This window comes from Pyxicephalus adspersus, chromosome 2 (genome assembly GCF_032062135.1).
Source record: "Pyxicephalus adspersus chromosome 2, UCB_Pads_2.0, whole genome shotgun sequence".
NCBI lineage: Eukaryota > Metazoa > Chordata > Amphibia > Anura > Pyxicephalidae > Pyxicephalus > Pyxicephalus adspersus.
In genome coordinates, this window is record NC_092859.1 from 7632331 (window position 1) to 7649780 (window position 17450).

Here is a 17450-nt window from a genome sequence, read left to right on the forward strand (position 1 = left end):
ATAAGTCCTGTTTGGACACAAAAAATTTTGCTTGGTATACAAACTTTGTGCTAGAACTTGATTGGTTGAAAATGAGTCACAACCCTGCACGCTCCCCTTATTTACCTCTCTCGAGACAAAGCCACGACTGCCCACGAGCGTCAGTACGCCAGTTTCCACCATTCAGTGAACAACCCGCGCTATAACTCTACACACACACACACATATTTATACCATACAGTCATCCTCAAGCTGGTGATGATGTGATTATGTTTATATCTAGCACACCCGATGTGTGGAGGGGCTGATCCAGACCCCAGTGTTGCATCCCCGCATGCAGGTTGTGTCACTTGTTGATGTGCATTAGCCTAAATCCACAGCCTAACATGGAAATTGCCAGCTATTTTCAGTTCCAGAATCCAATAAAAATTGCAGTCACATTACTTAAAAAAGAAAACTGAATGCTTTTTGGTTTGTGAATTGAGCCTATTTGTCTATGCAGCATTCCAAATTGCCCTATTATAAATATTGCAGTGTGGTATGATGAGTTCTTTTTAAATTCAGATTGTGGGAGGGTTCCTTGGTCCTCATAATGCCAGTTCTAATAACTTCAAGGTAAATGTTTTCATCTTCAGTGTAAAAAAAAAAAACATTTTGTTTAATGATGTATTTTTGTGTTTAGATTGTGTCTAGAGAATGGTGTCATTTTGTTGCTAGAGGTAACTGAAAATCTTTATGTAAAATAATTATTGTCTTACGTTGATATGATACATAATGGGTGATCAGGTACGGGTGCTGAAATGATTAAAGCTGAATTCCAGGCACATACCAGAGATATAAATAAATGCAGCTTCAAACATTCTGAACTTGTTTCCTTTATATGAGGCTTAATTTCTATGACAGTGTTTTAGAGCTGGGTGGGAAGAAATTGTAGGCCGGTGGCAGCCCATGTATTGTGACCCAACTTATCAGTAACCACCAAAACACAGCCGGGTGTTTCCTGAATAGAGCTGGGTGGTGAGCCCAGCTAAAAGGGACTGGGGGGAACATTGAATGAATTTGAATTGTCTTCTCTCTTGCAGGAACATGAGGGATGCCACTTCATTCACACCCGTCAACGTGGTCTGTACTTTGTCATAAGCATTGGTTCCAGCGATTCTCCCTTTCTGTATATCGATCTTCTGAATCGGTGGGTTGGCTGGTGCCTAATGAAGCACTCTACTTTGATTTAGGATTTTAAACTAATCCATCTTTGTTTCTCTCTGGTTCTAGGCTGGCTGCCCTAATCCGTGATTACTGCGGGGATGTTAGTGAATCTGTAATCCGCCTCAACTTTGCTCTCATCTATGAGCTGCTGGATGAGGTTCTAGTAAGTAGTCAGCTGGTGCAATTCTTCTGTCTAGTTAACAAAGCTTAAGTGTTCTTTTTGTGTGGGATGTGAACTACCGGTAAAATAGGTTCTGGTGGTGAACTTGAATTTAGTTCTGGTCTAGTATGGTGGGAAAACCTATCACACACACATTGGACCTGATTTATTAAAGCTTCCCAAGGCTGGAGAGGATACACGTTTATCAGTGGAGCAGGGTCATCCAGCAAACCTGGAATGGATTTCCCTCAAGTCATTTGCAATTTGTTAGCAAATGTTTTCAATCCTGGACCAGATCAAATTCAGGTTTGCTGAATCACCCCGCTTCACTGATGAAAGTGTATTCTCTCCAGCCTTCAGAAGCTTTAATAAATCAGGGTCATACTACTCAAGCTAAAATGAACTTTTTGATCCAATTACTTAATTATTGTACAGTTAAATCTAATTTGGATAAATGCATAGGTGTAGAAAGTCCCTGAAGGGTCTGCCTGTTTGTCCACAAAATGTTTTACCTAAGAAGCTGATGGCTTTATTTGTGTGGATGCATGGATGGTTTTCTGCACCAGATAGCCAAGGAAATCATGCAGCATACAGGGCCCAGAAGCAGCAGACGGCCCCTTTGCCATGGGTGGGTGATAATGGGGATATTGTCCGATACAGAAAACTTGGTTTATTTTAGGTGCCCAGAACTCAAAACAGCACAATCCCAAACACCCCCCCCCTCCCCCCTCAAACAGCACAACCCCAACTCGGGCATGCGCAGAAGGAACCTTTTTGTTGGGGGAAAAAAAAAATTGCAGATCTCACACATGAGCAGTGAGATCAGCAAATTTTTTCATCCTACGTCACCCATTCTTGCGCCTGGGTCTGGTGACGTAAGAGGAAGAACCCAGAAGAGACAAAGATGGTGGTGTCTGGAGCGCTGGCTCCGGGACGACGTGGGGCCAGATGCAAGACACCTGCGGAGGGATCAGACTGCCCTGCGGGAGTGAGGGTAAGTTTTTTGGCAGTTTTTAGTTTAGTTCCGCTTTAAGCACTATCCATCCATATCCATGTGTGAGGAAGGGGAAGATGTTCCATGCTCGTCTTGTCCGGAAGTGCCTATTACATTGTATTTATGTCTGCCACTGGTGGACAAATGAAGCAATGGAGGAACAAAAGGTAGACCAGTAAAAGGTGCTATAGGGGCAGGTCGACAGTAAAATAAAACACTTTTCCCTACATGCAAACTACAGGTTCACTTTAAATTCTTGCGCTCCCTATAGTGACTCCAAATCCCTTTATAAAGTGCACTGCAAACCCAGCACCACAGAACAGTTACATCACTGCCCCATTTGAGATATAAATTAGACTTTATTGAAATCTTACGTCCTCCACACAGGATTATGGATACATTCAGACAACATCAACAGACATGCTGAAGAACTTCATCCAATGTGATCCTGTTGTCATGAAACCTTTTAGCCTGCTGGATATGAGTAGCGTGGGGCTGGTAAGAAGCTGCAATATTTAAGCAATGTTCCCATTACAATATCTTCTTTTTTCACCTCGCTTCTCTTCTTCTTCTCCTCAGTTTGGAGCCGAAACTCAACAAAGCAAAGTGGCGCCCAGTTCAGCTTCCAGTCGGCCTGTCCTCTCCTCCCGACACCAGCTGGTGAGTTTGGTTCATCTAACCAGCAGAGTTCAGAGCCTAGTAATGGAATTTGTAGTTTGGGGTATTCGTGAATAAGAATAAATGTGAATCGCGGTTCATTTTAAACCATCACCCTCAGAGCGACATAACGGTTGGTCGTCTTTTAGCGTCAACAGGTGGTGGGGATAGTCACATACAGGTGAATCCCTCCCCGGCTCTTCCTATCATTAATGACAGCCAATGATAATCAAGCACAATGCTGCACAAGAGGCTTTCCAGTTTTTAGGAATGTAGTTGTCTATTGTGTCAGTAACAGTGTAAAGTTTAGGCGTTACGTTAAATTTTATGACTCTGGGGTTTGATGGTGAGGTTGAGGTTAAAGTGAACCAGTTATGTGCCTGTGGAGAAATATAGGTCAGGTTCACTTGCAACAGTAGTTTTACCTTACTTTGTCTTGACTTCTAAGCTGCTTCATTCTTCAGAGAAGCAGTGACATCACATTCCCCGTCCTCTTCTTTCTCCTGCATGGTAATTCTAGTGCAATTGGTGATTTGGGCACCCAGCATGGGTGATGAGAGTTCTCAGCCCTGTGTAAGCTCCATGAAGTCATGATATGGTGACATGGTTAGTTGACCTGGACATAGCACTGTGCAGATCCCAATCGCAATTTATATTTGCACGAATAAAAAGTTTTCAGTTCAGTTGAAGTTGCTTTATCATTGTATCTTGTTGCTATGCCGTAGTCCTTGTCTGTTACGCCTACTTACATCTGTGGATGTGAGTGATCACTGAATAAGGAATGTTCCGCTGTATTAAATCCCTGTTTTCTCCTCCATACCAGAGTGAGCAGAATGAGATCTTCCTGGATGTCATAGAGCGCATGACGGTGGCCATCGGCCCCAACGTGAGTAATCTTCATTTAGATTTTTTTTATTAAAAGGATTGAGTACAAGTTGCTGTCTTACCTAATTTTATCATGAATTAAATGTTGATTAGTCTATTTTTTATTTTTACAGGGTACGCTGTTGAAAGCTGATGTCCAGGGTGAACTGCGACTGAAAAGTTTCTACCCAAACTGCTCCGGTTAGTAGACTTGTCTTCTGAATGAAGAGCAAAATACACGTTCACTTTAGCACAATACTAACCCCTTTCCTCTCCTGCATACCTTTCCAACTCATTCTTCTTTACTCCATTTAATTGCTTCTATCACAAGAATGTTTATCAAGAATTACAAATCCTTAGGAAGGTAAAACAGTATCCATGAACTAAGCTGCTTGCCTAAAGTTCCTATTTGAAATAATTACATTCTTTGGCATACCGTTGTTTTCCTTTGATCCTGTGACACTGAAAGCAATTGGGTAATAGGGTAATAAACCGGGTGGTAAGCTGGAAAAATGACCTTTCCTTACAAATAGTACAATGGACTGGTCTCTTTTACTGTTCATTTCTGGCACAGGTAAAACACAAAAAGCTAACAAAACTGCATTATATGCAATGTATAACAGCTTCATTGTACCACACCAAAGTGCTTCAGGACAAGAGAAGATAGACTATCATGGGAGAACCTGGGTAATCCAGCAAACCTGGAATGAGTCTATCTATCATAGTTTATCTTCTCTAGTCACAGAGAGTTTTACTTAATCAGGCCTGTTATGTGTGCAATTTTCAATGGAGATTTTAACTATTTCTTTTTGTTTTTCAGAGCTGAGAATTGGGGTGAGTGAAGAATTTTGTGTTGGGAGCTCAGAATTAAGAGGTTTGTGATTTTTATGTATATAATTATTTCAGACATTCAGAAAACATTATTATTACACAGTAATTATATAGCACCGACATATTACGCAGCACTGTACAAAGTCCATAGTCACATCACTACATAAGATTGCAGTGACAACAAAGCTCAATGTTCAGACTGGCGGTGAGGTTGGGGTGCAGTTTTTACTTCCTTTTGGCACCGGACTGCATCCTCTGGTGACACTCTTCATGTAGTATTACACTGGTAGCAGCCCGATGGAGAATGACGGTGGCGGAAGTCAGTGGTTCAGCTGTGATTTCAGCAGCCCAAAGATCAGGTCAGTTTAACTGACACCAATGATCTCTTTGGCTATTTGAAAAGGCGGCAGGCTTCCCACTGGCCAGCAGTGTAGAAAATAAAATTACCACTAATGTACTATGAGCTGGTGATATAGTAATTATAGCCGGGGTTTCATGAGGACCTGAAAGTTATTTCAAGGGTTCCCCCATGTTAAAAAGTTTGAGAAACACTGGTTTAGAGAAACACATTGGTGATATTTAAATAGTCGGGCCCATCAATGATTGGCTGCCTCATGCCAATCTAATAATGCTTAGACATTACCATTTGGCAAAGCTTTGGCCTATCAGAACTGCCCAGCATTCAGGTGGGACTTAAATCTGTTGCAGGTACGCAAAGACACCACTAGGTAGCGTCACTGTATATCTGCCAGATGATTTGTTACAATGCCGGTCACTTTGTCATTATTCTTTTCTTATATATTTATATAGGATACGGTTCAGCAGTGCGGGTGGACAGCTGTCAGTTTCATGAATCTGTAAAGCTGGATGAGTTCGAGATCAGTCGGATCCTGAAAGTCCTTCCACCTCAGGGAGAGGTGAGTGTACCAATAACTGGTAGAGACAAAATCTTCATAACTATATATATATATATATATATATATATAATATTATTGGCCACTAATTCTAGTTACTGAGCTTCCAGCTAGTCACCCGCTGCCCACAGGCATGCTGCAAATTCAATTTGAAAATTCAGCATTTGCTGACACAGATACACAGAATAGATGAAGCACAGAAATCCTTGTACTGCAGGTTCTCAGTTGCAGACAACTTTCTATTAAGCAAGGAGAAGCATAAAAAACGAGCAGAGACATTACTAAATCTCACTCCAAAACTTCGGAGTCTTCACTGCAGATATACAGCTTGGAGGCTCATTGTTTAGACACACATGCATGCACATATTTGTTTGTAATATTTAAAGGCAAGGTATATTTTTCACAGTGCTATTAAATCTCAGTTTATATTCAATAAAGAATACCAGATCATCTCATCTCAGCTTAATCATTTATTCTCACCTATACATTTTCAATACTCACGCATCCCTATCCTTCCTCTGATCTATGAACTGCAGCATTATGTGTTCTGAAGGGTAAACTATATGAACTAATTCACGCATGCTGCACATGCTGCAACTCAGTGTGTCTCTAGCCTTAATGTTGAACACAAACTATTCAGCATCACTATTACAACTTCATAGCTGTCAGCACTTTTAGGCAACTCTCCGTTTGAAAAATCTACTTTTAATCCGGTCATCCTAAACTTGGTCCCTTCCTGTAGTCGGGACAACCCTGCGGCACTACAATGCCCTGTTGTCATTTTTGTATTGTCTGGAACTGAAGTATGATAGAACGATGTCACAGGAGGATGGGATTTCAGCTTCTCCAAGCTTGTCAGTCAGCTTTACACAGCACCCATCCCTGCTAAGTATTGTCTGATCCCTCCATCACTCATAACTACTTCCAAATGACAAAACTATTACGGGAGATGTAGTTTACCGAGTAACTTGCAGAGCCTTCGGGTGCCATGGGGAAGCAAATAATAACCCCTGCCCACTATACCAGTGTTTCTTGACATTTTTAGCATAGGGGAACTTTTAAAATGACTTCCAGGGCTTGAGGGACTCGTTATAATTGTTATATCCACAGCTCATAGTATATTAGTGTGGCACAAAGGAACTCCTAACAAGCTCTGGAGGAACCCTGGTTGAGAAACTCTGCCAATTGGGACTTGGGCAGCAGGAACGTGGATCATTTTTGGAGATTTTATATACCCTGGAAGGCAGAAATATTTGCATAACAGGGAGATCACAAGACTTGAAACTTATTTTTATAGTTGGAGCTTCTTAGTTGTATTTATGTTAACATTTTCCTCTCTTTCCTCTAGCTGACAGTGATGCAGTATCAAATCTCTGATGGTCTCAGCACCTCCCTCCCTTTTCACTTGTTCCCCAGTGTGGAGAGAGACCCCGGGAGCAGGTAAAGCAACATAATTAAGTTCTTAGTTCTGTATAAAGAATAGTAATGGGCTGGATAATAAAGACATAAAAATTGCAGCTCAGGATATTTTGTAATTTAGCAATTAAATGAGATCAGATGATTTGATCTGAGATTATGTGAAATTTTTTGCAACCATCACAACAGTATTCTCCCTCCCATAATCCTGCCCAGTATATACTGCGGGCATGCATATGAAATCCCTGACATTCTTAGGTTTACTGCATTGGTTTTGTATGTCAATAAGGTTACAAGCATGCAGGAAAAAAGAAAACTCTGAGATGACCTGGGTAGGAACAACGTGGAGTTCTCCATCAACCATTAGAGAGTGGTATCAGTAATATATAAATGTTATACTGTATGTGACATTGGCTAGAACTTTAGAATGTCCATTCCTTTGGGGTACAGACAGACTGATGAGAAGGTCTTATTATAGAACAGGCTAATCATAAAAATAAAGGTATGATTTAGAAGTGTGTGTCACGACCAAGATTATCCAGTCAGAGGTCCAGGGCATACAGAACTAAATCCATGTGTATTAGAAACTCTTTCTTATGCCCAGTCATTAAAGGGTGTTTGGCAGATGGTAGTAATGTGCATTTATAGGGATCAGGATAGATATATTCATTGTGCCATTGCCAGTGTACTTGTAGGAGGTGCAGGCTGCAGGGATTGCCAGTGTTTTCCGGCCTAAGGAGTCACTAACATTATTATTATTATTATTATTAATAAGGATAATAATAATAAACAGTATTTATATAGTGCCAACATATTACGCAGCACTGTACATTAAATAGAGGTTGCAAATGACAGACAGTGACGCAGGAGGAGGAGAGGACCCTGTTTCAAAGAGCTTACAATCTTGGAAGTGGGGGAAGTAACACACAATAGAAGGGGGGCTATGGAATGATGGGAAATAGTGAGAGTTTAGGAGACGGGTAGGCAAGTTTGAAAAGATTCTCAATAAGCAGAAAGTAGGAGCAAGCCGAATAGGACGAGAAAGACCATTCCAGAGAGTTGGGGTAGCTCTAGAAAAGTCTTGGAGCTGTGCATGTGATGAGGTTATGAGTGAGGAAGTCATTAGGTCATTGGAGGGGTGATGAAAGCAGCTGGGGGGGGTCAGAAAAGGTCAGGTCAGAAAGGTAAGTTGGACAAGAACTGTGACAAGAACTGTGGGGGGATTTGAAGGGAAAGCACAGCTTGAATTTGATTTTAAATGGAAGACAATGAAGAGAACTACAGAGAGATGCAGCAAAAGAAGAGCAGTGGGAAGGATGGATAAGTCTGGCTGCAGCATTCATAACGAATTGTAGAGGAGAGAGTCAGGTTAGTGGAATATCAGAGAGGAGGAGGTTACAGTAATCCAGACTAGAGATGATGAGTATGTACAAGGAGTTTGGTCTCTGGGGACAGGTAAGGGCGAATTTTGGCGATGTTGCGCAGGTGAACGTGACAGGACCCCAAAATGTTCTGAATATGGGGGGTAAATAAGACATGGAAGAGGCTTGCAGCCAGTGAAGATTGCAGTACCATCTTGGATACTTGTTCCAGTATGGTGCTACAAGCAGGATGAGGATAACCTCCCTCAAGCCTAAACCTCTTTAAAACAAGTCAGCACAGGGGAATTTTAGTATTTCAGTCATTATGGGTTTCCTAAAACCCAGGTTATCGGGATATTTCACTAAGATATGTAAGGAATTTTTTTCACTATTAGGTGCATCCCTACAGTTTATACCAGTTGTTCCTAATGGAATAGCCCCATAGTTTTTATCAGCATCCATGCACTATATACTGGGCAAAAGGTTCATATACTTTTGGCAAAAGCCGAAAAAGCGTTCTGCATTTTGTTTAACCTCCCGACCGTTAAGCCCGACCTTGGTATGGGCTAAAAAAAAGTGCTATTTTGGTTAACCCCGAGATTTTCCGTACATTAAAATCCCCACTTACCTGGTCCCGCTGTGCTCATCCAGCGTCGTGTTCGTGTTCCTATCTACTAGACCCTTGTTCGGACATATTTCTGTAAGTTACAGGTCTACAATTTAAAAAAAAAAATTTCATGAAAAACAGTGGAACATTTTTGGTACAGAAATCTAGACCTCAGTGTAACGCTCAGGTGGTTAAGAAAGGAAACTTCCCAGGTAGACTGAAAACTTTGTCAATTACAGAAAAATGCTTCAAATGATCAGACTGTGTACATAAATAAAATATGTTCTTTTCCAGCCGCCTACGAATTTTCTTGAAGCTGCGTTGTGATCTCAGCCCCAAGAGGTAAGAAATAAATTAATCAGGTTTAAAAACAAAGCTTAAAAATAAACTCAGTAGCTATAAAGATGGAATGTACCTACCAGGCTTTTTGTGTTTGTATTTCCAGCCAGGCAATCAACATACGTGTGCAAGTACCAGTGCCTAAGGGAGCCAGCAGGTAAGTCTCCAGCAAACACCCTTTACACATATTGATCTGCCAAAATATTAAATCCACTGACAGGTGAAGTGATAACATTGATGATCTGATGACATGACAAGGGGGGATATTTTAGGCAGCAAGTGAACAGTCAGTTTGTGATGGTGATTCTTGAAAGAAAAGGAAATGGACAAACAAAAGGATCCAAAATTGTGATTGTGATTATCCAAATTGTGATGGCTGGATGACAGGGTCAGAGTATGTCTCTTATGGGCTGTTCCTGATATGCAGTGGTTAGCAGTGCAAGGAAAGGACAACTAGTAAATTGATGACAGGGTCATGGGCTCCTTAGGTTTGGGAAAGGGTCAAGAGCTTATGGCAAGCCCAAGAAAAAAGTAATGCTGGCTGTGAGGGAAAGTAACAGAACACACAATGCAGTGCAGCTTAGCTGGAGACCACAAAGAGTGCCCATAATGAAAAGTCTACTGCTGAAAGCACCTGCGATAGGAATGTATCAGAACTGGACCAAAAAAAAAATAGACTGGTCTTATTATGTTTTCCTTTTAATCACATGGATGGTTGGGTACATGTGTAAAGTTTATTCGAGTAATCAATGGCAGTATGATGCTTTTTAAGAATAAGGTAGACCAATGGCGCAGTGTGACTGATAGGACCAGATGGTAATATCATGATGCCAGATAGCACTCAACACCTTCAGGGGACTTGTGGTCTCCATGCTTGTTTTAGTGGCATAAGAGGAGGGGCCTTCACAATATTGGGCAGGTACTTCTAATGCTTTGATCAGTATAGGTTTCCAACAATGAAATGCAATCATTACATAAACCAACCTTTTAGGAACTACAGTAATTTTCAGACTTTTTTTTCAGTGTTTCTCAGGAACTCAGCAGTCCAGATCAAAATGCGGAGATGTCACTGAGCACACAGACAATGACATGGAATATTCCAAGAATTGGAGGAGGGAGCCAGCTTTCTGCACTCTTCAAGGTAACTCCTCAGCTCAGTTTTGAAATTTACGCTTCTCTATTTCATGCACAAGATTTGAAGATGTACAAACAGGCCAACCTTATAAGGGACCCTGTCACATAACTAATACTGCCAGTAAACTATGTTCTTGTAAATAAGTAAATACTCCCTAAAGGACATACCGTGTTTCCCCGAAAATAAGACCTACCCCGAAAATAAGACCTAGTAGAAAAAAAAAAAAAACTCACCGAGCGGGAGACAGCGGGCGTACACACTCCGGAGCCGCACAAGCCGATGCTTGTCTTGTAGTTCCGGCTCCTGTCACAGGCGGAGTGATATTACATGCACTTCGCCTGTCAGAAGCCAGGAACTCGGCTCGCGTCAATTACGGTATAAAAATAAAAAAATAAAATAAAAATGTGAGCAATCATTGCCCCAGCCACATTTTGTGCTGATTTTAGGTTTGTAAGGACAAGCTGGCTGATTTAATACAGTAACAGTGCAAGAAGAGAAATGCTGAATTCAGTAACCAATACTGGTAGCAATGAATCAATGAAGAGTTTAATTTACAATTGGGTCACCATATAAAACTCTCAAATGTACATTGTTCTACATGAATATGGTAAGTGTTTTTTTTTCATTAAAAAAAGTATATAAGACCTACCCTGAAAATAAGACCTAGTGTGTTTTTGGAAGCCCAAAAAAATATAAGACAGTGTCTTATTTTCGGGGAAACACGGTAGTAGTCATAAGGGGGTCAGTGGGAAGAACTGCAGAAGATCAACACTCCTCCCAGTAGTGTTAGATCCAGGAAACTTCTCCAGCATTACACTGCACAAGCAGCAGATGAAGATTGCATTTGCTCATGTCCTTATAGGCACAGAATTGGCAATTTTAAGTATGTGACAGGGCTGCTTTAAGGATGGGATGTTTGTCAGCAAAAGAATGAAATGTTGCGTGAGAGGAATGCTTTGAAGCCGGTATACAAAGGTAGATGTGTAATTTACGGTTATCTCATATTATATTACGAGTGGCCAACTCCAAGCTCCCTTCTGTTGCATGTTTGGTGAAACATGGGAAACCTTTGAATAATTAAGAGCTGCTTGCAAACTCAATAAAGTTATTTAACCAGTGATAAAGCAGCACGCTGTTTATATCCTACATAGTATGGGTTGGAGTATTAGATACAGGTGACAAATACTACAACATGACTAGGGCAGTGCTTTTTAGGTAGCTGCATTTGAAGCTCCACTTTAGCTTTGTTTCTCTCCTACAGGTGGATGTATCTGGATGTGTCTCCCTCCCCTCTGTTCTGGATCTGCCTCCTGTGAATCTATCTTTTCAGATTCCTTCCCATACCAGTTCTGGCCTTCAGATCCGATTTCTTAGGCTCAGAAATGAACGTCCAACCGCCATCCACACTTGGGTTCGTTATCTGACCCAAAGTGATTCGTACAGTGTACGGCTCGGGTAGACGTGTGCAGAATTCACAACGGTGCATCTGATTCAGTGCCAGGTATCTGGTTTCTGTTGCCCGGCTTGCCTGACCATTGCTCGAATGATTGATTCCAAGCCGTACCATGTTGTGGCGATGAGACTGATCTTAATATTGTGATGTTGGCATGGTGAACTTGAACGGCTTCGAACATCTTGATATAAATACAGAGTCTAATAATTCAGTGACCGCTTTGCTGCGGTAAAGTGTCAGCAGTGGTGCAGGATGGGAAGAGGAGCCCTAAAAAGACTATCCAAGTGTGGAAGGAAATTTTCCTTACATTACACTACTACGTTGCTACACTAATTGCTGGCCACTAAAGGGGATCCAGACATCTGAGCATGCTTGTAATGATACTGTATTTCTAATTTATAAAAAATAAAGTAACTCTGGGGTAAGATCTATGCTGGAATAATTTAGTAATTTGTTTCATTTATAAATCTATATTTTGTTGTTGTTTGCATTCTGCTGCAGAAATACTGGACACAATTAGTCTGATTTATGAGACGCTCTCAAGGACTGGAGAACCAGAGTACCATTGGTGAACCTGAGTGATTCAGATTCACCCATGATACAAAAAAAAATCAGATCCAATCCGGTCCAGAACTGAAAACATTTCCGAACTAATAGCAAACAATGTTAGCAAATCCATTCCAGGTTTGCTAAATCACCCATGATCCCCCATTATAATCTACTTCCTCTAGTCTTGGAGAGCTTTACTATGTATGTAATGTAAAATACAACTGTTTATGTCTTTTGCTTTATATGTAAGCAGTCACTGTTTTTACCAGTTGCTTGGCCATTTTGTAACTTTTGCCTTTCATATTTTCATTCATTGACCAAGAAACAATCTGCAGCAACCATGATGAAAGAATTGATGCCAATGGCAGCAGTGGATGGTTAAGAATTTCTCATCACATGATTTTTTAAAGGATATTGTTCCAATGGAAACATTTTTTGAGTGCTGGTCTGTAAACCAGTTTCCTTGAATCCTGTTCACTATGAATGAATTCACTGCCCTATAGCGGGAATACAGGCAGGTAATGCTCCTTCTGAGATCAGTATTTAGCATTACTATTAACAGATTACTGCACAGGCGGAGGCTATAACATTTTCTAGCGATAAGACCTAGACATTGATTTTAGGATTGTAGAATGTTTGCATAGTTGGCTGATCTGGCAGACAATGTCATAATCATGTAGGTACTCTGTAGATACCTCTGTGCTATGGCCAAGTGATTGGCACTCCTGCCTTGTACCTATGCTTGCTGGGTGTATTTCTTATCAAACACCTTATCTGAATATTCTGTCTGTTTTGTCTGCATTTGCTCCAGCTTCATCGTAAAATCCAAATCACAAAATAAGAGGACTACTAATTCTTCAAATTCTGTGATTGGAGTGGGGTCATTGGCGTACAAGCTCATAAGTGGGATATGCTCTATGTTATGTAAAAAGTGCTACCATATATGCTGGTGCTATGAAGGTAAATGATGATAAATAACTCATCATTGGGACATGCTCTCTGTTATGAAAAATAATGGTATGTAAAAAGCGCTACAATATATGCTGGTGCTATAAAAAGGTAAATAAAGTAAATATCAATCTCTAAATTTTTATTCAGAAAAATTTTTGTTAACATTTTCATCACTTTACCAAATGAAAACCATGAACTTTTTGTAATGTTGAACCATAACAAGGCTTCCAAAAAGTGCAGAAAAGAAAACAATCTGCTGTATTATATAACTGCATACAGCAGAAATGAGTAGAAATGTCACAGCGTTCTATATCTACCTTGGAGCTGGATACTACAAAACGTCCCTGTCAGGATGGATTTGTGTCACCATATAGAACTGGAGAAGAATACCGTATTAGTCACTCTTCATTTTCCAGGAGATCGGAATCCAACAAGTCAGGAAAAAGCTGTATGTTTTAAAAAAATAAATGAAAAAAGTTACATGAGAAATAATATATAAAGAGTAGAAGATTCTATACCGTAAGGCTGTCCAAACACACAGAAGTGTATGAAAGATGTCAGCTGCACAGGAAGGATAATTATTACAGGCTAATCTTTATAACTAGATCAGTTTTTATGTAGGGACCCCCTAGCTACCTCTGGAGGAACCCTAGTTGAGAAACATTGATCTATGGTCAGAAAGCGGCACAGTTGCTAATATAAAGATACTGTATATCTCACCTCCTCTCCAGCTGTTGACCCGGCGCTGCTCTGTATATCTTCAATCACCATTTCTTCTTCTTCTTCCATCAGGCTGAGGCTGTGGAACACAAAAAATGAGGCGAGTCAAAACAATTACCTTTACTTACAAGTAACAATTAATATACAAATAGTTTGTTTTTAATATATTTTAAACTTACCTCACACAGTAAATACAGTTTTACTATTGTAGTACAATAAGACACACAACCAGTGGTTCTGTCTGGGGATGCAGGATTCTACTGCAGAAACTGTAGGGGTATGCCCAGATGGGTTTTTGTTCCTTTAAAGTTACTTTTTATTCCTATGCATGTCTAGGGCAGTGTAAAATTTGCTTAAAGCGGGTCAAATCCAAGTCAGAAGGTATACAGTGCACCGGACATTGCAAACTGAGGCAACTGATATAAGCCCACAGCTCAAAACAGATACAAAGACTATGACCTCCATAAGTAGAGGAAATCAATGTTTGAAATCTTTCACATTTTTCAATGTTTATTGGACTGTTGGGTATGTAAATACAGAATCCCAGCAAATAGCATTTGCTGCTGCTGCAAAGATTTTCACTAGTAGTAAATCGAGGGACGTGGTAGTTGCCACTTTCTAAACAATGGTTCAGAGAAGTGTTTGCACTTCATTTTTAAATTTGAGTTTAAAGAGGTACGAACACTTACACACTTTATGCAGCAACGTAATTAGTGCAAGGAACATCTTAATTTTCAATTTCACCCTAAAATTCCTGATTTTGGCAAGTAACTCACCTGTGCATGATGCTGGGCAGTGCAGATGATGTTCCTGACTAGGACTTTTCTCTCACTTCCTTGTGTGTCCCAAGAAAATCTCTACAAAAAAAAAAAAAAAAAAAAAAAAAAAAAAAAGGAGGTTTTTAGTGAGTTGAATGATTCAACTAAATGCTCTTTAGTAAAGTATTTATGACCAGTATACAGATATTATTTTTCCATATTACACTGAAGAACAACAAACTCTGAAAGCATATCTTGTACTGCCCCATGTCTGTGTATGTGAAGGAGGCCATGTTGGTACAGGCAGGCCTTTGCTGCCATGTGTTACAGTCCCTGACAGGGAGAACATTGAGCATGGATGATGGAGTTGTAACCAGGCAGGGTCCCATAATAAAGGCCCCAAGGAATGCAAACAAAATATAAACAAAACAAATAAAGAGAATTTAACTGCTTTGCAGACCTCATATCGAAATCAGAATCTGACTCCTCATTCTCTTTTCCTCTTATTGGACTTGAAACTTCGCTCCTCTCTTGCAGCATAGTGGAGGTCAGTATTGGCCCGCCTTTTCGCGCTTCACCCACAACACTGCTTGAATCTTGTAAATAATCTGTTTAAAGACAGACAGCAATGCTCACAATAAATCAATGTAGTGATATTTACCTTTACAGCAAGCAGAATAAAAGGCTTACTGTGTGCATACAATACCCCGCACAATTTCATCTTGATCATTGTGAGAATCAAAGATTCAAGTGGTGCCCTTTACATAATATCACTTTGCTGCCAGTATTTTTCATGCATTTATAGATCCCATTGTCTGACACATTGTGCACTATTATGTTTTTTTTTAAATTCATAAAATAAAAAATAGAATAATCATTCCCCATATCTAGTAGGATAGACAAAACCAGCATATTGTAGTTTGCATGTGGCTGTGTACACACGTTCAATATTATCGTTCATTTACAATCATTTCCAACGCCAAAAGACTGCTCTATGCAGAGGGGAGAACGACGGAGCTGCACCCTTAACGTGCATTATGATCATTCATAGAAGATGGATTCATGAATGATGAGCACTGTACACACGTTAGATTCTCACCTGATATCAGCCCTGAGGAGATTATCAGACAAGAATATTCTGATATGTGTACACAGCCTTAGGCATGGATCTCTATATTTGTATTTACCAAGGATCCTTAAAAAAAAGCGATTAGTTTAGCAGGGGCTTGTTATGAAAAACATGAGATGTGTGTAGAATACTTAACAATGTGGCAATAATATTTATATACTTTCAGTGCTTCTGACATGACAAAGTTTAGTGTGAATAGGGCAAACATTTGGAGAGTGATGATAGAGATGTACAGAGTGTAGGTGGTGCTGTGTGTCAGACAAGCTGGAGGAAAAAGGGGATGCAGATCTGGCTCTGGCAAAGTAATAGCCTACGGATCCACCTATGACAGCTACAAAATGTGATCGGTGATTATGCAAAGTGTAAAGGAGTGCATGGAGGGTGGTGTTCTTAGTGTGTTTTGGTGAAGGGTGGGATAACCACTCAGTACATTGTGCTATACATGACATACTCCATTCTGGATCCTATTTATATCCCACAGTTCTCTACTCTTAGCAGTGTTTGGTGTTATAAATCCAATACATTTAATATTTTACATAACTAATTATCTCTAAAATCAATATATAGAAGTTTTTTGCACCACTGGGATTTGTTTATTTAGAAGTCAGCATAACCTTTTATTTTGTCTTACCCCTGGTGGTTCTCCTCTTTTTTCTTTGTGGCGATGTTCTAGGCATTCTAGCAGACCTCCTGTCCTTTCCTCTGTGGCTGCCGGCACGGCTGGGTGTTGTGGTTCCTGGTTCATTGTCCGTGCTGAGAGATTTCTTGTAAGCTTGAAGGGGAGCCCAGATTTCACTGTACTCATCACTGTACTCCTTATCAGAAGGGATGCATTGCTTACAGATCTCATCAAAGTACTGCAGGCTGAAAATGATGCATGAGTACCACATAAGAATGTATAAACAGATTAAATACCAAATCCACAAACTGACATTTTTAGAATGACAAGATGACATAACATTAGGGTAGAACATCTACAGCCCTTTCGGTGACTGAAACCTATTTTATAATGACCCTATAACCCAAAGCTTAAAAAATTATTCAACCCACTGCCTAAAAAGAAAAATGTCTTGGGCACTGGGAAAGGTTGGCCCTCTAAAGTTGCATAGTGTTGAACCAAATGTAGAAAATAATCTAGCAGAAAACTACTGTAGGGTAACAAAGAATATGGAACAGAACTTTGTGCAGGAGAAGGGTTGTGAAAAGGAAAATATCATAGGAATTGCATGCAGAACTTCTGGAAGGAGATAGAGAAGAAAGGATTTGGGGTCCAGTGTGGGGTGCATTGCACCTTCTCTTTGGGAAATGTGAACTGATAAGAATGAAAACTCGTACCGTATTTTTTGCCATATAAGACGCACTTTTTCTTCCCCAAAACTGAGGGGGAAAAGTTAGTGCGTCCTATACGACAAATGTGTTAAAAAAAA

The 17450-nt window shown here is 40.2% G+C and overlaps 2 protein-coding genes across 2 annotated transcripts in view; one reads left to right on the forward strand and one right to left on the reverse strand.

Moving 5' to 3' along the window:
- AP4M1 (adaptor related protein complex 4 subunit mu 1) overlaps positions 1-12358 on the forward strand; it is a 16268-nt gene extending 3910 nt beyond the window's left edge. The window contains exons 4-16 of the mRNA XM_072399385.1: positions 1062-1168; positions 1252-1348; positions 2727-2837; positions 2919-2999; positions 3820-3882; positions 3995-4061; positions 4681-4734; positions 5502-5608; positions 6954-7045; positions 9284-9331; positions 9435-9485; positions 10352-10469; positions 11725-12358. Coding sequence (XP_072255486.1) covers positions 1062-1168; positions 1252-1348; positions 2727-2837; positions 2919-2999; positions 3820-3882; positions 3995-4061; positions 4681-4734; positions 5502-5608; positions 6954-7045; positions 9284-9331; positions 9435-9485; positions 10352-10469; positions 11725-11922 — 1194 coding nt within the window. The 3' untranslated portion in view covers positions 11923-12358. The remainder of the gene's footprint in view (positions 1-1061; positions 1169-1251; positions 1349-2726; positions 2838-2918; positions 3000-3819; positions 3883-3994; positions 4062-4680; positions 4735-5501; positions 5609-6953; positions 7046-9283; positions 9332-9434; positions 9486-10351; positions 10470-11724) is intronic.
- A 1176-nt stretch (positions 12359-13534) lies between these two features.
- Positions 13535-17450, reverse strand: part of STAG3 (STAG3 cohesin complex component) — a 45698-nt gene continuing 41782 nt past the window's right edge. Inside the window, exons 28-31 of the mRNA XM_072398883.1 lie at positions 16655-16887; positions 15223-15502; positions 14137-14215; positions 13535-13862 (exon numbers count right to left, since the gene is read on the reverse strand). Of these exons, the coding sequence (XP_072254984.1) occupies positions 13815-13862; positions 14137-14215; positions 15223-15502; positions 16655-16887 (640 nt within the window). The 3' untranslated portion in view covers positions 13535-13814. The remainder of the gene's footprint in view (positions 13863-14136; positions 14216-15222; positions 15503-16654; positions 16888-17450) is intronic.